Source organism: Sorex fumeus, unplaced genomic scaffold (genome assembly GCF_029834395.1).
Source record: "Sorex fumeus unplaced genomic scaffold, SorFum_2.1 ptg000081l, whole genome shotgun sequence".
NCBI lineage: Eukaryota > Metazoa > Chordata > Mammalia > Eulipotyphla > Soricidae > Sorex > Sorex fumeus.
In genome coordinates this window covers 1,423,581-1,450,721 of record NW_026606138.1, presented here as the reverse complement: position 1 = coordinate 1,450,721, position 27,141 = coordinate 1,423,581, and the positions used below count along the sequence as shown (strand labels likewise).

Below are 27,141 nucleotides of genomic sequence, written 5' to 3'. Positions count from 1 at the left end.
TTCTCTTTTGCATGACTATACTTTCAAAAGTGTTCTTTTTTTAATGCAACCGAATTTTTTTGAATTGCATCATTTGGTTTGATTATTAACGTTGTATCAGTATATAATTTAGTCCTTATCTGTACATTTAGAAAATTACATAGAGAATTATAATGGATTTATGCGCATACTGATAATCACTAGGGATAAGCTGGGAGTACGGCTGCTTTGTGTCTTAGATTTCTTGTAATATTTAATTGAAGTAGAGTGCCTTTGAGTTTCTTTCCAGGCCCAGGAATCCGCCATACATTTCTGTCCAGGAAGTGATTTTCCCGATGCTTCATATGCTACAGTTTGGCGTTTTGCAGATTATCTCGGTATAGAAACACATACTACTTCTGATGACCTCAATATATTCCTTTCCTATATGATCTTGAGAAAGGAATAATATCCATTGTTTGAAGTGTTTTCTACATTTTTAAATTAAAGATCAAGATTTGTATAATTTATTTTTTTTCCAGTCCATGTCCTGTTGTTTTTAGCTCTGTAAAGATTACTTTTGAGAGACTGGAGCGGTAACACAGAGGGTAGGGTGTTTGCCTCTCATGTGGCCGACCCGGGTTTGATTCCCAGAATCCCGGCATCCCTGAGTACCGCCAGGAATATTTTCTGAGTGCAGAGCCAGTAGTAACCCCTGTGCATCACCTGGTGTGACCCAAAAAGAAAAAAAAAAGAATAGTTTTGAAAACAGTGTTATAATGTATATACTTCATGGCAGGTAAAATGTTCCTTACCGAAATCAAAGGTGCCAGGTAGCGTTCTGAGGAAGAGTGCTTTCTAACTGATATAGATTAGACAGGCTGCTTAAAGAACTCAGGGAATGGGACATAAAGATTTAAAACTGACTGTGACATATAAGGCAAATATGACCAATGGCTAAAAGCTGTGTTTTCAATGAGTATGCTATCCTTCCTATTTCAAAGCTGTTAGTCTGGACCAACCTCTCTCTCCTCCATAGCTTTCCTCATGAGGCTGATATAGATTATAATGATTTGCAATAGCCTGTGCATTTATATACTCATTTTTATTAGGATTGTAGATGAAATTTTAAAAAATCACTTAAAGATCCTTCCTGGAATAGTTATTACCTTTTTTGATAATAAGCACATTACAGATTTGGTACAAATAATAGATACAAAAAGTACAAGAACCAACCCTATGAGCAGTAAGATATTGGAAAGGTCAAGTGATGATTTTGAGCCTCAGTTTTGATCTGTAAAATGGGAACAACAGCTTCTAACCTCAGGAGATTTTTGTGAAAATTTAATAGCATAATACATGTAAAGTACTTGGCATTGGGAATGACACAGAGAAAACCCAGTGACCATTGGTCATAACAGTCTCTCTTGGTCTCTGCCTTAGTTTGAAGCCAGTGACTAATGGACAAAGCCTAAACACATTAATTGAGGTTTTGCTTGAAAAACAAAGTGTTGTAACTTTTAGCATGATAATTCGATTATTTTATCTCAAAGTAATATGGAACATATAAAATTGTGCACAAACATGTTCATAATTCCATATCATTAGAAATGTGTACTTCCAGTATTCACTAATGTTGAACTAATTGTTCCAATTAAAAACTGTCAGGACATTTCCAAATGTAATTATGAGGAATGCCAATATACATAAAAATTATTATGTTAAATATATTATCATTTTAATGTTCAAGATAGTAAAATCTATATAAAAGTAAAATTTGGCAAGATTGTACAGAGGACAGAAAATACCCAGTTACTTTTATTTGGTTTAAGTAATGTTTTATTCTAGCTCTGGTACTTTCTGATATCTCTCAAAAAAGCCTCAATATAGAAAGTAAGAAGCCCCACTGATTTATGGACCTTTGGATTAATGCTTTGATATCCTGGTGGTAGTTAACCTCTGAAAAATCCTGCAGGAATTTTCTATTATTCTTATTCCCACATGTTTTTGTAGAGAATTGGAAAATGTCACTTCCCAGTAAGCATTATTTCACACTGCAGTTTGTTTCTATGGAAATCATCGGCTGTGTAGATAATTTTACTGATGATCTGTCAAGACATTTTCTCTATTGGAATTTTTGAATATTTCTGCTAATTATCCAAAGCAGAAAATATTTTTCTATGTTATAAGGCATGTGCTTTTTAAAGTGGGAACATTGCTAAAATGATTTATTTATGATTTTTCCCATATCCTCTGATGCTGCATTTACCAGTGGAACAACAATAAACAATGTATGGATAAACTTTGGGATTTTTTTTCTTTTATCCATTATAGACACTATTTCTAAAGCATATTGTGCATAGCCTGTCTAAAGATCACATGTTCTTTTCTGTATTTCACTTACTAGGTGTATCGTTTTCTCATTAGCATTGTCCACATGAGAGCTAGAGAGAACAAAAACAGAAAAAGAATGAATCAAGTTGAAAATCTTATTTCATTTCATTCTAACTTTGAAAAAAAATGTGGCATATTTGAAAGTGCTCTTATATGTATATATATTTATGAGCCATAATAACCATTTTAGAACATAAATCAGATTGCTTCATTTCACAGCTCAAAAATTGCAGTGTCTTTCCATCCCCTTTTGAAAACATCCTTAGTCTCTCAACATTTCGATACTTAATGATCTAATCTCAGCAGCATCTCCAGCTTTAAACCCTAATTTCTTCCTTGACTCACTGCAATCTAGCCACACAGAATTTAATTTTATAATATTCCTGTCTCAGGACCTTTGAACATACTTTTTGCTCTGTCAAAATTTTTTTCCAACCAGATTCACTCAAACTGTTCTCTCACTTCACATTGATATCTCTCATGAGGCCTCAAGAACAATGCTTGCAATTATTCTCTTCTTACCTTAACATTGCTCCCTTTCTCTTCATGTCACGTGAGATCGTATTTTGTATTTATTTGTGCATTAGGTTTAATGTGATGAATGCTATGATTGTGACATGTAAACAGATGCTAAAGGAAGAAATATAAAGACATTTAACCTTAATTCAGGTGGTATATATTAGAGTAAGGCTTGTACAGAAAAAATAGGAGTTTTCTTACCTATGCTGGCTTCAAATTTCAGCTCTCTTATTAAACTGGAGTCAGGTACTTAATTATCTTCCATAAACCTTAGTTTCATTTTAACAATGAGAATAATTATATTCATCTAAAATATTTAAAGGTAGAAATGTGGGACAAACTTAAACCCTATTTCCATAATATTATAGTTGATATACAGCAAATTCTCAATATGTGATAGCTTAAAATTAGTAAGATGATCTTTTTCTAAAATAAAAATAAACAGTAGATTGTGATCATAAGCCTAAATTATTTTTTGCAGGAGTGTGGCAGATAGTTAACATCCACATACTATCCTATATTAACAGTCAAATATTGACTCTACATTTTGTTTTATCTTGGTTTGGGGCTACATCTGGATTGTTCAGTTTTTACTTTTACCTCTGTACTCAGGGATCACTCTTGGCAGGGCTTAGGAGACAATATGGTGTGATCAAACCCAGTCAGCCAAAGGCAAGACAGACCACTTTTCCACTGTAATGTGTCTCTAGCCCAAACTTAACTTCTTAAACATTTGAGGACTCATAGAGCCCACTATTAGATGGTAAATGATATTTTGAGAAATTGTGTTTAAAAATAAAATAAGTGTGTATACAGATAATGACTGGTTGTGCTTTCAACAGTGATACTATTATTTCAGAACTGATTTAAATTATTTAATCTGAAACTTACTCTTAAGTAATATATTCTCAAGATGATATCCTAGAAATCATGTAGTTAACCCTGGTCAATTTACTGATCCAAATCAAGATTTCTAAGACTGACATTCACTTATTTAAATATATGGCATAAAATATCACCGTGTCTTTTAGAAAAGCAATTTGCTAATCACATGCAAAAAAGGAACCAATTTTATGTTCATATGATGTTTAAATGCTTTTATGGCATCTCTGCTTTCTCACTGGCTTTAAGCTACTTTATTTTGTTACAGATTCATTTATTCAGAGCTTTGGATTAGATAATAAATACCTTATTTTCTATAATATGTATTATTAAAAATAAAAATAATGTTATAAATTCCTCACTACTAGAACTTTTCCATCAAATTGGTAGCTTATAAAAAATACTTAACTTTTCAAAAAGTATGATATGTTTAACTGTATAAATAGTACACCATACCCTTCTTTAAATTCTCCTCTACCAAGGCTATGTTTGTTTTAGCTTATTTTTGAGGGGTAATGAACAGTCCTAAGGACTTAATCCTGAGTCAGTGCTCAGAAATCACTTCTGGTGCTTCTTGGGAGACCATATATGGTGCTGGTTGTCCACCAAGGTTGGCAACATGCAAGGCAATAGGCTTATCTGCTGTAATATTTTTCTGGTCCCATGTTTTAGTGTACTTTTTATGTGGTGTGCTTTTAAGAGCTATGATATGACATTATTGCCATAGTTTAATTTGTTTAAGGAACATTTATTGCATGCCCTTTTTTGGTTCAGATTCTCCAGTAAGCTATAAAAATATATATGTTAAATGCCTTAATTTCCTAAAATAGATAAATCCAATGAGAAAGATGATATGTTAGAATTATTATTAGCTTCTTCATATTAATTATAGATAATGTTTAGGTATTATTTGAAGTAGCCCAGAAAATATAATCCTTAGTTCAGTTTTGAGTCAAAGACTTCTGTAGGATGACATTGCTTTGTCCTTTCTCCCATTCTCCACAAGGAATTTAGGTTTATCTGGTTACACCCATCACAGGGCTACTGAGGCACTTCCATCCCATTGTGTTTATCTGTAAATTCTTCCCTATGCTCTCCTCCCCAACCAGTTAATCAGATTTTGCCGTAATCAGACTCTGTTAACTTGTAAGGTTAGATTCCTCAGAAATCTATGATTTTATATGTATGAGTGAAATATTGCCTTTCTCCTCTCCTTATGTCTTATGAATAGTTTACTTTATGCAATGTCCTTTTTGTATTGATATAGAAAGACAGTTAATATTATGCTTTTGTAACTTAGGATTTAATTGACTTTGAATATTATTCACTCCCGGGCATCTGCTTTCTCAACTTAAGCCTCAGTGGCCCTTGGTTCCTAGCACCTCAAAAGCAAGGACTGAATGGCCCCAGGGTAAGCGGTGAGCTATCCTGGCATCAAAATGGGCCAGGCCAAAGTGCCACGATTCTTAACTACCAGTTAAGAGCTTGATCATAGACAAATTCTGTCATGATCCAAAAGTAATGACGAGATTAGGATCCTGCTAAAGGTAGGAAAGACTATCTGGCCTGAGCACTGTAGTCTGAGATTCAGATGGCCCTAGGAGGGCAATTCTATGAGTTTAAGGTATTTCTTACTGTATCCATACAAAATGATTTATATTGCATATGCTTATATGTTTGTTAGGCAAGGAGAGGAGAAACACACCCAGGGGAATTCATTCTAGGGTGGATTTATCTGATAATGAGGATCTGTCCTAGGAGTGGATGTCCTCGAGGGAAAGAATTCTACCTCTATTGATTGTGATTTCACCTATGTGTAATTGTTACCCCTACCCCTCATGCTTTAGGATTTAACTAGACTGTAATAGTGGGCTGAGAGATCGGAATCAGAATCAAGACTCCAGAGAAGGAGGATAAAGGGGCATAGAGAAGGAGAATGAAGTAGCACGGGGGAGGAAGAAGCAGAGGAGGAGGCAGAGAAGAGAGACAGGAATGAATGGTGAGAGGATTGAAATAAACTTCAACTGACATCAAGCAGCCTGACCCTGTTCCTTCCCTTGCCTGCCCATCGCCATGGACCTCCCCCGGGGTGGAGGAAACGGGAGAGACAGAGCCACCACTGCTGCTGTGCTTCTTGAGTTTACACAAGCTTCCTAGAAGAGAAGTAGTAGAAGCAGGGGCTGTGAGAACACCACACTGCACAACTTTTCAATTTCTCACTTTATTAGGCTACTCATAAGCCATTTTAACTTTTGCAAGTAATGGTTCACCTATGTCTTGGTCACATCTGATTTTTCTCATGGAGCTGACTAAGAAGGCCATTGATCGATAGAGATATCAACCCTGTATACTTCTCTTTATATTTTATAATTCTCTGAGGGCTCATGTAATTTCCGGTTTTGCCATAAAGGCTTTCTAGAAAGATCACATAAACGTCTGCTAATCATGAATAATAAAGAATAATACAAAAACTCAGTACACTTTTTAATTAAGCATTCTAGAAATTGCTTTAAAAATCTATGCCCTAAGGGACAATAATATCATGTCTTCTGCATATATTGTGAAATATGTACTGGGTTATTTTTTAATGAATATTCAATTAATGAAGACTAGAGTCTGATGCGCTGAAGAATATGAGGGTTGTGCATTTTATTTTTTCCCAAATTTTAAGCATCTAGAAACCAATTAATTTCACAAAAAGCTCACAGTAAATTAATTTGTTGATTAGCCACCTATATCAGCAAGTTAACTTTCACAGGAATTGTGTATAATTTTTTTAAATAGTTTTGTATCTTTGATAAAAAAAAGCCAGCTAAAAATCAGTGCATTTCAGCATCAGCAAATATAGTTTTAATACCTTTTTATAAAAGATATTGCCCTATACACCTAAATAATTATTTTACTACAAAATCTTGTAATTCAGAGGAGGAGTAAAACTCCTGTGTGTGTGTGTGTGTGTGTGTGTGAGAGAGAGAGAGAGAGAGAGAGAGAGAGGATGGGGAGAGAGAGAGAAAGAAGGAGAGAGAGAGAGAGCGAGAGCGCTGGAACAACTGTATAGCTTCATATAAGCAATCTTTTTCGTATTTCCTTAATTCCCCTCACTTTCCTTATTTCCCCTTTGCCATTCTTTGATTCTTAAATAACTTCTCTAAGCAAAGCCTTTCTAGTTAAAGAGGATTTATATCACTTCTATCTCTCTCTAAAATATTAGTAAAGCAGTTACATTATATTAATTATGCTAAATTTGCTACTATTTTGCTACTAGCATTTTCTGGTGATGATGCAAATTTAGGGAAACTGCATTTCAGCATCAGGACCCTAAGTGTGCTCCCTACTGCGTTGATTACTTTGAGCTAATGTAGCATTCCATTCACTGGATTACACACACATTCTCTATATTGATTGCATTATCAGTAGTAGTAATCACAGATATCATTACCAGCCAATTATACAAACACATATCTAAACTAGGTAACATATTCACCAGCATTATCTCTTACAAGCCTTAATTTTGTAATGAAGCTGATCGTCCTCTTGTCCAATTGAGTGTAGCTACATATTTTGATGAAGTAGGCTAAGTGCAAGTATATTGAATTATGTAGTAGGTAATTACTTACATGTGTTTGTAACAACACAAAATGAGGGCAATTTGAGTGTAATGTTTCTTATTCTATTTGAGGGCTGCATTTAAGAAGGTTAACTGCTTTAAAAATAGATACAAACATGTATTTGGATCAAACACAGTAGAAATATAATTCCTACTCATGTAATAAAGCTGGGTTTGAAAACTGGCACTCAAGTACAGACCTGGATGGGTTTCTCTGCTGTATTTAATGAAAGATTTTCAATGTCATTCTGAAAGAATCATGTCAGGGCATGGAGGGGAACATTAAGAACTATTAGGAGATGTCTATGAGCTAACCATGACAGGAGGAATCATTTATATTTTGTTGGCTAGTTCTTTGTCACATAGCAATAACAAGGATATGAATATTATATTCTGTCCTTGGCTGTTCAGGAGAGCATGTTTGTTAGTGATCAGTTAATGATGAATTCCTTAGGACTCAATACAGAATTTACTCCTTTTCTTTAAGAAGCGTTCCTTTACCTGCCTTGTCATTAAGATTTTTGTTTAAACTTTCTTTGATTTTGTTTTCTTTGTAGCATGTCTGTGTCCTAATTCCTGCCTCTTAGAATTACACATAATGAATAATTTATAATGAGGAATATAAAATAATACAATGTGTTTACGATTTTTTAGCAAATTAATCACACCCATATTATTGTAATTATTTTTTCAGCTGGTTATGTTATAATTAAATATTTTAGACTTAAAATGGGTTTGGAAATAAAGGAGTCTCTGGGTCAGAGATGTGGTTAGTAGTAGAGCCCTTGCCTTACATGTCTAAGACTCTGCATTTAATCACTGGCAAAAGACACACACACACACACACACACACACACACACACACACCCCTTATAGTTCAACCCTCTCCCTCTTATTTAATAATACAAATTTAAAAAATTATTTTCTAGTTATACAAGTATCATTAAGTATTCTAGAGTCTTCCTCAAAGTCTTCCTCAGATCGATCCTCCTCCTAAATTCCAAGTTGGTTTTCTATAATGTTGGAAACTTTCCTATTTACCCTCTAAACATGTCATTGAGAATGTCTATCCCTTTTTAAGAAATGAAGTAAAACACATTAAGTTTCAACTGCTAAGAGGCGAGTATGTGTAATACAGGTTTTTGAGTCTCGAATTTTAAAATTTTCCAAATTTGCAAGCGCATTATTAGTCATTTAATAAAGTTTTAACTTTTTTTCTTAAGTCGGATTCTAGATAACTATTTTTAACTTCTATTATATACTTTATGACATGCATGTTACATAGTTCTAGAAGTTAAATTTATTATCTTTGGGGCCAGATTCATAATATAGCAGGTCGGGTACTTGCCTTGAAGAGTTTGATCTCCAGCACCACAGATGATTTCCTGAGGTGATGGGATGATCACTGAGCACAGAGACTTCAGTAAGCCCTGAGCACTACTGGGTGTGGCCAAACACACATGGACACACACGCATTTTTATCTTCATGCTATATAGCATTTAAAAATACAAATTCAGGGACAATAAATGACAAGATTTGAAATGTTGGAAAACTTATAAGGGAAAAACAAAAACATTTATGTAGCTTTAATTAGGAGACAGACCCTTAAAAACAAAACTAAAAATTTAAAAACAAAACAAAACTGTCCTTGCCAAATGATAAAGTTTCTTTTTAAAATCTTGTGAGTCTAATTCTCTGCTGTTTCTATTTGCATAAATATATATTAGATACATATAAGCATATGTATATATAATACATATGCATGTATATTAGTCTTAAAAATAAATAAAAGTCTAGAAATACTCTAATCAATGCTTTATATAAATATAAATATACTTTTGAAATTATGTAGAATTTTGGAGTAGAAATTTGGGGGTTTCCTCACTAATCCCTATTACATAATCATTTATTTTGGTCAGTATTTTGGGGGTGGTATATACCTAGGGTCTGCTCCTAGCTCTGTGCACAGAAATCACTCCTCACAATGCTCAGGGTACCACATACGATGCCAGAGATCAAGTTCAAGTGAGAATTGCATAAGGCAAATGCCCTATATGCTGTGTTAACTTTCATAATCCACTGTGATCAATCTTATACCATGAGAGAGGCAAGATATTACAATAACATTCATTCTTTTGCTTTAATTCAAAGAAAACAGAAACAAACTCTTTAGAATTGATTTTATTCTAAATATTATGATCACAGACGTCAGTTAATGTTCATTTTAAATTTTTTGAAATTACATTGAGCAAGAACAAATATTTAATAGGTTTCATTCCCTCCCTGTCTAGTATCTAGCAAACTCAAATGAAAAGATCCATCAAATTTGGCAATGCTAAACAAAACAGCGGTGAGGACTGTAACTAAATGTGACGACCGTTGTTTGGTTCTTTTCACATCTACCTGTTCCCTGCACTCAGTTGATTATCATTGTCAAAATATTTTAGACAAGTTTGCAGTGTCACTTAATGCAGCTACTCAGGGCTTGCAGGTTAAAAAAAATATTAAAGTGACATTGTTTTATGAGATTTTATGTTTTTGATGTAAAGTATGATAGTTTCATCTGTATATAATATATCAGAGTTCCCACTAAATGTCTAACATCTATCAAGCACTATAACTCCTTTTATCTTATTTTAACACCGCCTTATGAAATACTATGGGGAACCTACTTCGAGAAGCTAAATTTTTATCTTTGGGGCCAGAGTCATAATACAGCAGGTAGGGCTCTCTCTTTGTAGTGTTTGATCTCCAGCACCACATATGCTTACCACATACCTTAAATAAATATAAATTTTTAAGTTATAATGCCTTTATTTTGCAATCATTTTATGTACAGCCTAGTGGAGGGTAGAGATATACGATTTTCTTGACCTTTTGTTTTTGGATAAAACCTGTTTAATTCCGGAAAATATGTATACAGATACCAATTCGTTTGTTTTGAGGCCACACTTGGTGGACCTCAGGGTTTACTACTGGCTCTGTGTTCAGAGTTCATTCCTGGCAAGGTGCAGGGGACCATATAGGATGCCTGGAATTGAACCTGGGTCAGCTTCATGCATGACAAGCCTCCTACCTGCTTTACTAATACTAACTCTCTGACCGACTCAGATACCATTTAAAAGATACATTTTCATGTCATCAAGTAATTTGGCACTGTCCAAAGAACTTCATCTATTTTTAAGTAAAATAATAAGAACCTGTTATTTTTAACATTTTTTGATTTTTACTTTATTAAAAAAATTGGATTTAAGAAGTGTTATAGAAAGCTTGCTTTAAATGTTAAAACAGGCAAGTTTGAACAATGCATATGTGTAGTAAAACAGGTGTGGCCAAAACTAATCTCCTGATCTATTTGTAGACAATGTTTATTCAGTATTATTGCACAGAACTACATAAAAAGTAAAGAGAATCATTGAGCAACTGAAATCACATTTAAGTATTTAACTCTTTCAATTGCTTGTGACCTCTGAAGAAACTTGTTTTGTGAAGGAAAATAGAGTTAATTTTATTCAATTTCAACAATTTTTTTCTTTTTAAAGAAATGTGCATTCTACTGTTTTTGAGTTCATGTAAATTTGACATCTATTCTGTATATATTAAAGGGCATTGCTTTTTAATATATATATTTAATATATATTGCTTTTTAATCCTATTCTTAAATAGGACTATGTGTAAAAAGTGAGCAGTTTTATAACACGAGGTGTAGCTTCTTTACATTGTGACTTTTCTTACTGTATTTTATGTATATAAGTACAATCTTTGTTTTTGCATCATCATGTATCTTTTCTGCTTATAATTAATATGAAATTTTCTGACTATGCAGAGCTGGCTATTTGCCTCAGAATATTCCTCTGGAGATTATCAAATACCTGTCTGAGGAGAAGGATTTTCTTCCTTGGCATGCTGCCAGCAGAGCCCTTTATCCTCTAGATAAATTACTGGACCGCATGGAGAAATACAATGTCTTCAATGTAAAAAGCTATATTTTTTCTTCTCTGCTTCTTTCTTATTTTTAGAAGATAAACTATTTTCTCATTGTATATTGTATTCAACTGATTCTAAGTTATACTAGTTTTCTCTTCTAATTTGTGTTATCCTTTTTGTCCTGATTTTCTGCACAACACTGGTGACAATGACTTGAAGAAGAAATTTAATTCTGGCTACTTTTTTAATTCTGGTCTAAAAATGTCAATTAAGCTTAAATGCTTCAGTATTTAAGAACAAATATACATGGCAAATCCTAAAAGTTCAAATTTACTCTTTAATAGTTAAAGGGCCCTGTGTCTGCAAAGGATTTAACCTGGGTAGAAGATTCTAAGATCTTTATGGAATATAGACTGTTCAGTAAAGATTCTTAGCTATTCATTTTTATCCAATAGGGCATAGTGAATTCAATTCACTTTCCTAATTAACAAGGGTAAGATCAACACTGAGGCAAAAATAGCCCATTCATAATTGGGTCCCAGGGAATATAGGAGAGCAAACATAATCCAAACAATTATAAAAAGATATGACAAATGTTCCAAACTGTTATTTAATTGCATTACCTAAATCTGAAGCCTGTTAATCCAAAATTGCCCTCCTGACATCACTGAAAATAATTTAATTTTCTTTGAGTAAGATTAGGATTATAGTTTCCAAGTTTTTGTTTTCTTTCTTACCTACAGTGCAGTTCTGCATATAAAAAAATACTTTGTGTCTTTATCACCGTTAAGCACTGTTGATTTTCCTTTATCTTAAGTCCTTTACTATGTTTTATGAAAGCTTTCTATTATGATTCATTAGTTCTTCTAATTAAAATCTACATTTGAAATTATTTAGCACTAGGTTGATATGGCATGAAATGTTTATTAAATCATTTAAATTGTCTGATGGACATCAGAGTTATTTTAGCTTTTCCTATACAGAACCAACATTAAAGAACCTCTCTTTTAAGATGTTTTTTCTTTTAGTGAAAATAATTGTGGCTTGACTCTTCCTTATTTTTCTTTTGTCTGAGTTTTTAACATACAGGTAGATAAGTATGCCATTATAGTTATGGTATACTTTTTAGCTGCTAAGACTTACCTGTCTCTTTCCTTAACACAGAGACACTGCAGTGTTAAACTTCTATAAAAGTAAAATACATTTTGCATATATTTGTACTTCAGAAAAGTATATCATGTCAGATATCTCAGTAAAAGTTAAGAGTTGCTTTTACTGTAATTTCAGTGCTTTCATTCCTTGACAAAATTCAAGGACCGCATTAAATAAAGAGAGCCCAATTTATTTTACCACTGATATTTAAATATATCATTAACTGAATGGATTGCTGACTTTTAAATACTATATCATTATGCTGAAGAGTGTTTTGTGTACGTTAGTTTCAACAATGCTAGTCTATTGACTGGGCCTATTTAACAATTTTGCATTAAATTTGTTCAGTTGACAAAAAACATATAAATATTATCAGGTGCTCATTTCCATAAATCATATCTACATACATTTGCATGCATATGTATGCAGGGGTATCAGAGCAATATTCTTCAGTGCTCTGTTTTGCTACAAATATTGTCATCGAGAACACTAATATTGCAAATTTCTTAATTGTTCTATGGGATGTAAAGTCGAATTTCATCCCTGCAAATGTAATTTAGTTTTATTTTCTATATTGGAAGCACAAAGTTGAAACAGTTATAGCAGAGCATTAACAGGTTCAAAACCTGTCTGATATTTCAGATAAGATACATTTAGGGAAAAAAATTATCATATAATTTTGATTGTCTGCATGAAGAGGCTTCACACTGATATTTATTTTTATTTCCCCTGCCCCCCATTTAGGAATACATTTTAAAGCAAGTTGCAACAACATATATCAAGCTTGGATGGCCAAGAAACAATTTTAATGGATCTCTTGTTCAAGCATCCTACCAACATGAGTACTGTTCTATTTTCTTATTTGCTTCTTTTCTCCCAGAGCTTTTCTCCCAGTACAATAACAGGCCCTACTACCATTGTGACTTCAGCGGCATGAAAACATCTTTCTTTCATTCTGCATCTTTCATTTCGCTTTCCAGGGGGACTGCTGCTGGGTAGCACAGTTTCCACTGCCTGGTACTGAGAACAAAGGCATTTCCTTGGCATATTTTAAGAACTTCTTTTATTGGTAAATTGGAGATCTGAATCCATTCCTTTCACTGTAGAACCATTTCCAGAGAACACTTTTAGTCTACTTAACTTTTACTCTGCCCCTAATTGGCTCTTATTCAAAAAAGAGAATTTTCTAAATCTAAAAATGATTTTTGTGTTAATAATTTACCTACTATTTATATAAGGAATTATACTTTCTATCCAGATCTAACACTGTGTTTTAATTTTCTCTTGCCTTGTGATATCTAGAGAACTTCGCAGGGAAGTTATAATGTTGGCATGCAGTTTCGGCAATAAGCACTGTCACCAACAGGCCTCAACACTTATTTCAGATTGGATTTCCAGCAACAGGAACAGGTAAATTCAACCAAATCCTGTTTCTCATTTCTGATATGAGTTAATACTGCTTTCAGATTCTCAGTGGACGCATCCCATTTGTCAACTGGAGAAATGCAAGACAAGGGGAAAAAAATTGCGAACCTTACAAAGCAATAGTATGCTTATTTTTAAGAGGTTTCATCCACTTTTAAACTAACGTTCTTAGTATCCTGGCCCTTATTCCTTACATGTAAGCTTTGATTGTTGATAGATTTACTGTCCCATGGGAACTTTATAATTAAATTTAGGTCAAGCATTAAGGTTCTTAATAAAGGTTGTGGTATTTATTATAAGATAATTGGCAGCATATAATGTAAACAAAGTAGCATAACAAATGCTAATATTGAAAGAGAAAAAATAAGAGGTTATAAGGAAGATCTTTACTCTTTTGGAAGATCTTTACCCTTGACACAGAACTTAAACCTATATCTTATCTTGAAACTTCAAAATATTTTAATATATAATGTGGGTTAAATTTATTTAATAGAGCTATTTTTGATAAAATATTATAATAAATGTCACTTGCAGTATTAATGAAAAGAACATTAAACCTGAAAAAATGTTCAAAGGTTAGAGATTTTATTACAATCTGTTAAGTATATATATTCAGAGAACTTTATGTTCTATTACTTTGGCAATTAGGGAAATTCACTTAAATCTTTCTTATTGTATTGTTGACATAATATTGTTTTATAATATGATGTATGTATCAGGTATGCTTTTTTTGTATTTCTTCAAAAGTTATATTTTCAAACCATTTCTACCACCGAAATTCTGAAATCCCTTCACCATGCTCTGTTGCTACTTTGAGCAGTTTCTTGATGATAGATCTTTCTAGTCTGTGATCATTGGTCCAAGGAAGACCTGATCAGAACTGGGAGTAGCTTGGCAATTGGTACAATTTATTCTATTTTTACAATGTGCTTATACCTAATATAACTGGCTAGATAACCCTATGAACAATGAAAAAGGAATTTATTAGTTATGTGTAAATACAGATATTTATAAAATCCAATTTATACTGCATTTGTCTGAAATTTGTATATAGGCCAATTTTTACTGCAACCTACTTACAGTACAAATTGACTTCCTTCCCCTCCCCAAACCTCAACCCGAGAATTCTTTATTTTAAATCTAGTACCTAATCAACTCTGGATCAACGGGCAGAGATCCCACAGTGAAATTCTAGAGAGACAAATCTTCCATTGCATTACTTAGTAATTAGTTGCATCTTTCCTGGAATTTTCCTGTTTCCTCTTCAAGATTGTTGTTTTTTAGATAATAGTGAGATCAATGGGAAGTATAACTATTATCTCTTAATAAATCAGGTACTTAAAACCTATTATTTTATCTTCTTTTTCTAGAGCTAAATGATCATCATTAAAAAAAACTTTACTGATGATTATCTTTTTATTATGTCTTTTGAAAAATATGATTAGAATTGGAAATGGTATATTTTTTCTCTTTTCAACCATTTCCTCTCAGTCTAATGTATACTAATACATATAATTAGGCTAGGGAAACACAAAAACTTATCAAAAATTGGCGTATATCAAATTTTATCCATACTCACAATTATATATATATATATATACATATATATGTGACCAAAGAAAAAATACAATTTTTACAATTTGGTGGGAGTCAGAAGTAGAATATGGGCCATACCTGGTGGTCATTACTCCTGATTCTGTGCTTAGTAATCACTCCTATCAGTCAGTGCTCAGCGAACCATATGAGGCATTGGGGATAGACACAGAGCAGGTGCTTTAGCGCCTGTACTATCTATTCAGACCTATTTACAGATTTAAGGATTGTGGAATCAACTATTTTTTGGTTTTTATTGTATAATTTTATGTTTTATTTTGTCTCATGCCTTTTCTTAAAATTTTATCAATCCTTTAATGAATTTACCTATATTTAAAGTATTTTGTTATCAATATACTGGAGCAATAGCACAGTGGGTAGGGTGTTTGCTTTACACGCAGGCAACATGGCCGACCCGAGTACAATTCCTCCACCTCTCTCGGAGAGCCTGGCAAGCTACCGAGAGTATCTCGCCTGCAAGGCAAAGCCTGGGAGAGCTCCCTGTGACGTATTCAATATGCCAAACACAGTAACAAGTTTCACAATGTTACTGGGCCCCCTCAAGCAAATTGATGAACGGGAGGATAGTGATAGTAATAGTGATAGTTATCATTTTATTAAAATTTTACTTTACATTGTTGCAGTGAAATAATTTCTTTAAAGGGAATGAATTCAAGTTTAATATCACCTGCTACATTTAAGAAAATAGCCATTGAAGAATGGTGCTTTAAAATAATTAATTGCTTACAAAACTTTATAGAGTACATCACAATACCAACCAGCAGTCATAAAACAAAGAGATAGGCCTATAAATTATTAGATACAGTCACTCTATTAGCAAGAAATTATGTTTTGAAGCAAGAATGAAGTACGAGAAAGGTTGTGAGCATAAAGCTAGAATAGATTACTAAAAGGTAAAGGTAAAGGTAAAGGCCCTCCCGTTGATCGTCGATTTGCTCGAGCGGGCCCAGTAACGTCTCCATTGGAGACTTTGTTGTTACTGTGTCTGGCATATCGAATACTCTCGGTAGCTTGCCAGGCTCTCCGAGAGGGGTGGAGGAATCGAACTCGGGTCGGCCATGTTGGCCGCGTGTAAGGCGAACGCCCTACCCGCTGTGCTATCGCTCCAGCAGTAATCATATTCTGTTTCATTATTACTAGTACCTAGATACAAGGAGGTTGCTAAGTGAATGGACAGAGATTTCAGGACAAAGATAGTCCAATATATAGTTTAATTAATTTAAAACTTTGGGATTGTGTATTTGAACTATCCATCACTTCCATAATTCCCTTTTAAGTAAAAGTTCATAATGGGGTGTCACCCCATTTTGATTTTTCTAGCTTCTATATATTCAACAGAGTTTTGAAATTTGCCCCTAATTCTCAGGGCTCTTTTGTTATATCATTGTTTTCTATTTTCCAGCTTCACTTTCTTTTGTAACTGAATAAGCAAATGTACTAAATGAAACATTCTGTTTACTAAGATTTCCTTTGCAAAACATATGACAAGTCAAAGCATTCAGAAATTGCCCTCATACAGCAAGGATGCATCCCCCCCACCCCCCAGATATCAGTGTGTGAAGATCAGAGTGTTTGTCTGCATTTTGGGGGTTATAGTTTAAATATGACAATAGTGAAACGTGTAGTTGAAGCTAAGTTTACCTTGATTTTATTGAGTCAGGAAGGTAAGAGCCAGATTTTATCATCTGTTAATTTGGGGCTACACCTAGCAGTACTCAGGGCTTACTCCTGAATTATTATATAGGCAAGAGTGTGGGGGATTGTACTGAATGCTGGGATGGGACCTGGGTTGGCCGTGTGCATGGCAGACACCATATCTTTTGTACTTTATCTCTGACCTTATTTCTTTTTAATAGTACCCAAAGCTACAGATAAGTCAATTTTTTTTTGTTGAACTGAAACCTCAAAAATATTTTTTAAAGAACTAAATAATAGTTAATGTAGTTTTACATTGGGCTGGAGCGATAGCACAGCTGGTAGGATGTTTGCCTTACAAACAGCCAACATGGCCAACCCAAGTTCGATTCCTCCGCCCCTTTCGGAGAGCCCGGAAGCTACCGAGAGTATCTTGCCTGCACTGTAAAGCCTGGCAAGCTCCCAGTGGTGTATTCGATATGCCAAACACAGTAACAATTGTCACAGTGGAGACATTACTGGGCCTGCTCCAGCAAATCGATGAACAATGAGAGGACAGAGACAGTGACAGTTGTTTTATACATATAGAATGTTTAGAGATATTTATTATAATGAATATTAAGGACAATATATCATGGAGATAATAGATTCTGAAAATCTTTGATGTTATTGCAACTGAGGCTATGAATTGAATCAATAATATTCAATTCAGGAAATTCACAGATCAGAGAGTTGGTACATGCTGGGGTAATGTATTCAGTGATTGCAATAAAAAGTAGAGATAACAGTAGCTGAGAGTAAACTTTGGGGATTAAAGTGGACAGTAAATTGAATTGTGTGAAAATTTTGATCCCTGTGAAAATATTCAAATATTACATTTGTTCAATTTCAATTGTGATGTCATGCATCAAAATGAATTGAGTTATATTCAGGTCTTGTTAGGCTTTCATTTAGGGGAAAAGTTGAGCAGAATGCCAAGTTACAGAAAAGATGAATTGCCAAGCATACAGTAGAGAACAATACAGATGATAAAAAGATCTTGAAAACACGAGTTACAAAAAAAGAGGTTATGAGACCTGAAAATTTTACTCTAAAAAATAGACATGGTAAACAATAAAAGCCATTTGTCTGTGTGAAAACTTAATGTGACAGAAATTGTTATCCTTTATCAGTTTGTGAAAGTAAGCAATAAATACTCATACTAACCTTCATTGAATAAAATATAAGGGATATAATATGCTGCAGGTGATTATTTTAAAATCTCTATTAAATGCCATTTAGGTTGTGTGAAAACTATGCAGGGATGCAAAATAAAAAGGAATATGAACTTTTCTTTGAGTAAAACTTTAACTGAAGTGTGAAGATTATTTATGTGTCTAAAATAATGTTGCTTCCTTATTTTGTGAAAAAGCTATTATTTTTCAAATAACATTCAAAGGTATAGTTTAAAATTTTAATCGAGGCAAACACTTTATCGTTTGTACTTTATCTCTGGTCTCTGATTTCTTTTTAAAGAAAATAATTAAAGAGAAAAAATTTAAAGAATTTAATTTAAAATATTAGTTGATAGTGACAGTCATTATTTATCCTATAAATTTACAGCTTATATATTTACTGTAGTTAAAAATTAGCCTAAACAGCAGAATATCACAGTCATTGATGAAAATCAGAAGTACTTGTGGAGTGAAATGAATTAATTTTTTATTTTAAATTTGGAAATCTTAAGGATATTCTGTAATTAAAACTACAAGTAGAGGAGAATCTCTGGCACCTTTAAGCATACATGAACTTTGCAGCTCATGCAATTAATTAAAACATTGTTGACATTATTGTCTTTAATTATGCGAACAATAAGAAAAAAACATTATGGGTGGCATAGCCTGCTGTACTCAAGACTTACTCCTGGCTCTGAATTCAGGGATAACTTCTGGCAGGGCTCTGGGGACTTTGTGGAGTGCTGGAAATCCAGTCCAGATAGTATTTGTGCAAGGAAGTGTCCTGTCCTATCTCTCCAACCCCTATAAGGCAAACTATTTTCTTTATTATTTGTTATTTTCTTGGCAGTGGGGTTTTTATACGTGATATAATCATTTTAATCTTCATTTTTACAGAAAACAAACCTAATTGCCACAGAAGACATAATTTGCCAAGTTCGTATAATAATGTTTCCACCCCAACCTACTGCTTTCTGATGATACTATATATAGTCTTGTGGGATACTATATCGTGTTACCTCACAGCAGTAATATGCTAAGGGTTCAAAAATGATTAAAAACAGGAAGCAAAAAAATAAAAGGTATATTCAAATACTCTTTGTAGTGAGGATAAGCAGTAGTTTTATGTTTAAGTCCTTCTCCTACCCCCAATCATTACAAGAGCTTTCTTAATAGTTTGAAACTCTCATATCCACAGTTCTGACCTCTATTTGCAAGAAGACCTAAGAATTTGAATTTGTTAGGTTTCTAGGCAGTATTGATGCTGATACAGAAAGGCTCATACTTTGGCAATCAACAAAGAGGGAACTGATGACTGTTTTCAAAGTCAGACAACAATGTCAGTGATACCATCGTATTTGCACTACTAAACTTAAGGAAAGTTGCAGTTTTTGTAATCTGAGTAATGGGTTCAATATACCAACAAAACAAGATAAATTCTGAAAGGGCATGTCTATATAATATCTGATCCTCCTAGAAAACATAAAACACTAACCACTTTCAAATGAACCACTGTTGAAGGAAACTAAAGTCATTCTAAATAAACGCACAAAACTAAAATGAGATGTGGATAAGTGTAACTATTAGTTGTCCTGAGAAGTTGTCATGCAAGAATTTATGCAAGTCAAAATACATCTCCAGTCCTGAGAGCTGGTGGTGGAAATGATGAAAAGTGGATGTTTTTGGTCATGACTAAAGAAGGAAGATTGCCAGTGGTTATTATGACAACACTAGTTGGAAATGATCACTCTGGACAATAAGTCTTGAAAGCCAGTAAAAGGATATACAAGATAACCTTTCAACACCTGTATAGCAAACCATATTGCCTAAAATAAGAGAGAGATTGAGAAAAGAAAGGCGCCTCCCACAGAGGCAAAATGGGGTGCTGCGGGGGAGGAGGGTAACTTGAAGGGTAGGAGGGAAACTGGGGACATTAGTGCTGGGAAATTACACTGGTGGAGGAATGGGTGTTGGAACATTGTATGACTGAAATGCAATTATGAACAATTTTGTAATGCTCTATATCATGGTAATTCAAAAAAGTAATAAGGGACTGGGGCTATAATGATAATTAACTAGAATAATAGGAACCAAATATGTATGCATATTAATTACCTAAAAGAACATGTTACCTATTCTATTTTTATTTATTTATTTATTTATTTATTTTGCTTTTTGGGTCACACCCGGCAATGCACAGAGGTTACTCCTGGCTCTGCACTCAGGAATCACCCCTGGCAGTGTTCAGGGGACCATATGTGATGCTGGGAATCGAACCCGGGTTGGCCGCATGCAAGGCAATTGCCCTACCCACTGTGCTATTGCTCCAGCCCCATGTTATCTACTCTAAAATTGTGTTTTATACATTTAAATAAGTGAAGTAATTTAACTTTATAGTATGTTATGGTAATGGAGGGTACATCAAATTTATTCAAGGAAAAAGAACCATAGCTATATTATATCTACCATTAGCCAAAGAAACATATGATCAAATTTTTTTTAGCAGTCAAAAACTTCACATTATTTCTTTCTTCTTCCATAAATTGCACTTTTAATAAGGCACTTTTATTTTTTTTGCTTTTTGGGTCACACCTGGCTATGCACAGGGGTTACTCCTGGCTCTGCACTCAGGAGTCACTCCTGGCAGTGCTCAAGGGACCATATGAGATGCTGGGAATCGAACCTAGTTCAGCTGCATGCAAGGCAAACGCCCTACCTGCTGTGCTATCTCTCCAGCCCCTAGTAAGGCACATTTTTACTTGAAAATAGTCTTCTGGATCACCCTAACGTACTTTTTTGCAATAAGTAAAAGCAAAACAGAAACAGGTTTTGATCTTCATAAAACCCTGTGTTAAATATTTTTAAATGAACTTTTATTGCAGTGTCACTTGTACATAATAGAATATCATAATTATAAAAATATGGTAATTCCCAGACATAATAATTGATAAATTTGAAAGTAAAAAATTAGACAAGTCTTTTTCCTAAATAAGCAATAAAGATTACTCATTTTTAGAATGAGAAACATTTCACCTTCAATTCTATTCATCTGTTTATGTTGAAGTGCTGAGAAAACAGACATAAAATTATCAAGAATATAAAGTGTTTTGTTAAGGCAGTGTGACACTATTCTTCAAAATTTTTTCAAGTTTTGTGTAAGATATCATATAATCTATCACCATTTTTTAAAATTATCACCTGAAAATTTAATTAGGCCCTTCTTAAAATATTATGGAAGTAAAAGAAAAAAAGAGATATATAAAACTCACTTTCTAGAAACTAACACCTATTTTTAGACTTTTTTCATTTACTTTAGAAATGCAGTTTATCCCCAGAGATATAATATGAATGAAATAAGAAAGTATTCCCTTATCCCCAGAGGCACAAACAGCTCATTTTGAAGACCACTGCACTAACATGCAGTTAGAAATAGAAAGAATGTGAAGTAGATGAGATTGTTCAGGGAGAGAATAAACATAAGAGGCTAAGAATTGAAAAATCAAAGCATTGAATAGCAGGAATATAATGGAGACATGAGTTATGTCCTTTGAATATTTACAGTGTCTTCTAATTTTTTTATTTCCTCTACCAATATTCATATATTTTATTATTGATCTTTAAACCATAAATTTAAATAATTAGATTTAAAGATACACATAAGCTTCTACATACATATGTGCAAAAGTGTTAGAATTTGTATATGAAATATACTGTAAGAAGTGATTCAAAACTAATATAATTCTTAATTTTATTTTAACTCACTTAGCATTAAAATGTAACTAATAGCTCTATTTTTTTTCATTACAAATTGGGAGCTTATATTAAGTTTGAAGAATTTTTATGATATTCTTAAATATGTTTGAATATTTTAGTCAAAGCCTTATTTTGCTTTTAGCCAATCCTGCTTTATTTTTTTATTTGAGGTAAGAGTGCTTTTATAAATAAAACTCATTTAGAAAGGTAGAAGGGGAGAGAAAAATAAGTGTTCAAGAACATGGCTTTCACCAAAGCAAGAAAGATACATAGGACAAGCAAGATACATGTTCAAAGGAGAACATGGGCTTGAAGAACAAGCTCCAATCCTGCTTTAGAAGTTAACTTGTAAACCTCTTTATTCCAGCTAACACTTAGCTATGAAACTGCTATTCCTTTGTGTCAGAATATCAGACATTGTTTGATTTTTTTTAATACCAAGGAGTTTGTGTTAGATTTCTAGTAGATTATGTCAAGTGGCTTAAAACTGATTGGATTGTATTTTCAGTTGCTCACATTTTTCCCTGATATTGTTTGACTTTTTTCTTCTTCCTTACTGTGCACAGTTTGAACTGTTAGTGGGGGACTTCTATTTGTGTGTAAATTCCACCATAAATGGTTTATTTTTGTAACCGGATTATTGAAAAGACACTTATTACCTACTTGAATGTTTGTAGCGCAAATCTGAAAAGTACTTTCCCTTAGTTTTCCCCAGTGCAAATTTTGTTGATATTTGTTTTGTTAGCTCATAAACTTAGGAAAAAACCATAAGGGATAGTAACCTCCATTTTCTAGAAGTTTCACACTCTAAAAATAGTATAATAATGGTTGATTCAGCTGATTCAGAATATGTTCAGTTCATAACTCACAAATCCTCTTGTGTAATAGTTTGCTATTGCCTATAGAACTCCAAGTAAGATACTTTAAAAATTGTTCTTCACTGTCACTGTCACTGTCCTCCCATTGTTCATCGATTTGCTCGAGTGGGCCTAGTAACATCTCCATTGTGAAAATTGTTACTGTATTTGGCATATCAAATACGTCACAGGTATCTTGCCAGGCTTTGCCGTGTGGGCGAATACTCTCCGTAGCTTGTTGGGATCTCCAAGAGGGGCGGAGGAATCGAACTCAGGTCGGCCATGTTGGCCTGCTTGCCAGGCAAATGCCCTACCTGCTGTGCTATTGCTCCAGCCCAAAAATTGCTCTTAAGACACTTAAAACTGAGACACAATATTGCAGTCATTATCAAAAGGATCATCTCATTAGTATTTTTTTTTTCATTAGTATATTGTCAATTTATTTCTCTTCAGTTCTTTAAATATAAATATCAAGATATCTAACATACTTTGTCCATCAATGATGTATATGGGTCATATGACAGCTTTTAAAGGTTCATATTTGGATAATGGGATAGGTGGTCAACCATTAATTTACCCTTTAACTTAACTTTGACTTTATTTTGGTGCAATCTCTCTCCTTTTTTCCCCCTTCTTTTTTTTCCAGTTACAGGGAAGAAATACGATTCCTCCATAGGCAAAATATGTTTTCTACCACTGAGATATATTTCCAACCCCCTCACTCATTTTTAAAATAAAGTAATACTTTATATTTCTTCCTTAGTGACATATCTGGTTAATTTAGTTCATTAGAAAATAGAAATTCAGTCTCTTTCACTACTGAAGCATGTACAAAATATACTATGACTCTATTGTGTCCCTACCCCAGATATCATGCTAAAAAGGCATCAGAGAGCAAAAGGATTTAGTTTCTGCCTTCCTAAAAATTACATACCACTAGCAGACTGGAGACTAGCCAGATGTCATACAGTACTGTTAAGACTTTAACTGTATTGAGAACCCAGAGGGCAGATATAGTGGGGAAAAGGGGAAAAAAGGATAATTTGACCTGTCAGTAAGGTTGACATTCCTGTAGAATGACAATTGACCTGAGGGCTACAGCAAAGATCCAGGTTCACTAAGGCAGTTAAAGATGTAGAGCAAGCAGTTAGGAGCAGTGTGTAAAAATGGCCTAGCTTCACAGCAGCATTTCTAAAGATTAAAGTCTCGGTATTTTCAAGATGTTTAGCTGATTGGGCAGAATTGGTACTCACCAACCAACAACCTCTGTACATTTTGTGATTCTTTTCCCCCACTTAATCAGTTTGCTTTGTTTTTTATTTGCTGAGAAAAGCAAAAATCTCAGTTAATTGATTATACTCCTCATCAAAGCTTTCGTGAAGCTCTCTTCTAAGATTAGGGTACATTACTATATAGAAGTGTTTTGGAAAAGCTATGTTAAAGAAAAAAAAACAGAAGTGTAGGAAATGTCCTTGCTATCTCAAGTAATTGTATTCTGAGTTTCTTTGTCAAAATATACATCTTTTCATAGCTAGCAATCCCATACCTGATATAACAGCTATGTAAATAATGGATACACTGAATGTTCAAGAGAACTTTCCCCCTAAACTCTGGAATCACTAATTGCAGAATTTAATACATTAGATCAAGTCGATCCATTGTGGGAGATACATTTGACTGAATGACCTCCTCGAGGGATTAAATAATCTGAGCAGATACACACATGCACATATACATATATGTGTACACACATATATATAATATATTCTATGGTGTAGCAGGGTTTTTAATTGCTCCAGAAGCTAATATAACTCTAGTAAGTGCATATTCCTATTCACTCATTTTTATAGTCACATTTAGACTGTAATATATATGCATTAACAATTTCACTTCTAATTTAAAATGTAAGAGCATTAATAAAATTGTTTTCCTTTTTCTCGCACTTTGGATTTTCCCTGGCATTTTGCTTTGAAAAAAAATCTTCTACTAGACATGCATAGAAGCAAATAGTCAATAGTTTCTTTTTCAAGAATTTTAATACTTTACAAAAGTGTGCATTTGAAGGTGGCTTGATTTAGTTTAACATTTAAAAATTATCATTGTTTTTCTCCATTTCTGCCACTTATAATTATTCCTATCATGCCAGTATTTTTTGCCATTTAATATCGTACCAATTTCAGGCATAACAGTATTGTGTCATCTATCAAGATATATACCTATTGATTATTTATAGAAAAGCTCTATTTTAACTGCCTGACTGTTTATCACAGTACAAGTGCTAAGTGAATATAGATTTACATGGACAACTCAGAGAACAATGCTGATTAAACACACAATAGTAATCATTATTATTTACAAAGCCAGAGCTGTAGCACCAACAAAAATATTTGCAGCTTCCAAACTGTTCTTACAGACAGTAGATTTTGATTGATTCAAATGTGTTGTCTATCAGATTTATTGCAACTGCTAATAATCACTATAAAGAAAAAATTTCCTCCATATTTTTCCAAAATATTTTAAGTATTGGGCTGGAGTGATATCACAGCAGGTAGGGCGTTTGTGTCTTGCATGCAGCCAACCCGGGTTCGATTACTCCACCTCTCTCGGAGAGCCTGGTAAGCTACCCAAGAGTATCCTACCCGCACTGCAGAGCCTGGCAAGCTCCCCTGGTATATTCGATATGCCAAAAACAGTAACAACAAGTCTCACAATGGAGATGTTACTGGTGCCTGCTTGAGCAAATGATAACAGTGGGAGGACAGTGCTACAGTGGACAGTTCATTGTAAGCATTTAGCTCTAAAAACACTCCTTCAGAACCATCAACACATCCTTTTGTGCTTCTCTGCTGTCTCCATACTTGTGATTAAGACTTAGGAAAGTACAGTCGAAATGACATCTGCACCTCGATGATCATTGCTGGACAAAACCCAAGTGCCCGAGAACAGATGACTGGTTAAAGAAACTTTGGTACATCTACACAATGGAGTATTATCCAGCTGTTAGAAAAGATGAAGTCTTGAAATTTACATACAAGTGGTACTACATGGAAAGTATCCTGCTAAGTGAAATGAGTCAGAAAGAGAGGGACAGACATAGAAAGACTGCATTCATCTGAGGAATATAAAGTAACAAATTGGGAGACTAACACTCACGAATAGCCAAGATAAGTACCAGGAGGTTCACTCCATGGCTTGGAGGCCAGCCGCACATGCTGGGGGAGAAGGTAGCTCAGATAGAGAAGGGAGTACCAAATAATGGGTGTTGGGAGCATCCTCCCAGGATGAGAGATGCATGCTGAAAATAGACTGTAGACCATACATGTTTACCACTCAATGCCTCTTTCGCAAACCATAGCACCTAAAAGGAGAGAGAGAACAAAAGGGAATGACCCTGCCACATGGGTGGGGTGGGATGGGGGGCAGAAGGGGTAGGAGGGATTCCAGGGGTATCGGAGGTGGGGAATGGGTACTGGTGGAGGGATGGGTACTCAATCATTGTATAATTGAAACCCAAGAACAAAAATCTGTAAGTCTATAACTGTACCTCATGGTGTTTCACTAATTAAAAAAAAAGACTTAGGACAGATTATGTGTGTTTGTGTGTGTGTGTGAACATACATATAGATCACATATATATCATTCAATCTATATAAAAATAACTTATTTATTCGTCTTTTTAATAACATAATTTTTACTTATATATGCATATTTAGGAAAAATATATTAAAATATCTGAAAGTAAGAAAGATTTTTTTTGATAGCAGGCAAAATAAAAGCATGTGAATGAAAATTCTGTTGTGGCTGAATATTGGCCTCTAAAAATTATATACACATTCTGAAGCCTCTGGAAATTTGATATCTTTGGAAATGAATCTTTACATGTAATTATGCTAAAAACATTGAAATGAAGGCACATGGATTTAAAATTGAGTTTTAGCTCTTGAGATGTAGAGGCTTATATGAAATAGTGGAAAGAAGAAAGAGATGCCCAGTGAAAATTTATGTGAACATGAAATGATGCATTAATAAGCCAAAGACATCAAACATTGTTGGGAGTCTGGGAAGCTGAGAAATAGGCATGGAATATTCTCTAGATCCTTTAGGAGATGCCAGTACTGCTGACACATTTATTTTGAATTTCTGACTGAAGAACCACCAGAGAATAAATATGTATTAGATGAAATCATCATTTATGGTAACTGG

General features: G+C 33.9%; 1 protein-coding gene across 2 annotated transcripts in view; it reads left to right on the top strand.

Moving 5' to 3' along the window:
- The window catches only part of TRHDE (thyrotropin releasing hormone degrading enzyme), a 448,119-nt gene that overhangs the window by 395,414 nt on the left and 25,564 nt on the right, over window positions 1–27,141 (top strand). For both annotated transcript variants that reach the window (XM_056130789.1, XM_056130788.1), the window contains 3 exons: window positions 11,188–11,335; window positions 13,185–13,282; window positions 13,743–13,850. In XM_056130789.1, the coding sequence (XP_055986764.1) occupies window positions 11,188–11,335; window positions 13,185–13,282; window positions 13,743–13,850 (354 nt within the window). The remainder of the gene's footprint in view (window positions 1–11,187; window positions 11,336–13,184; window positions 13,283–13,742; window positions 13,851–27,141) is intronic.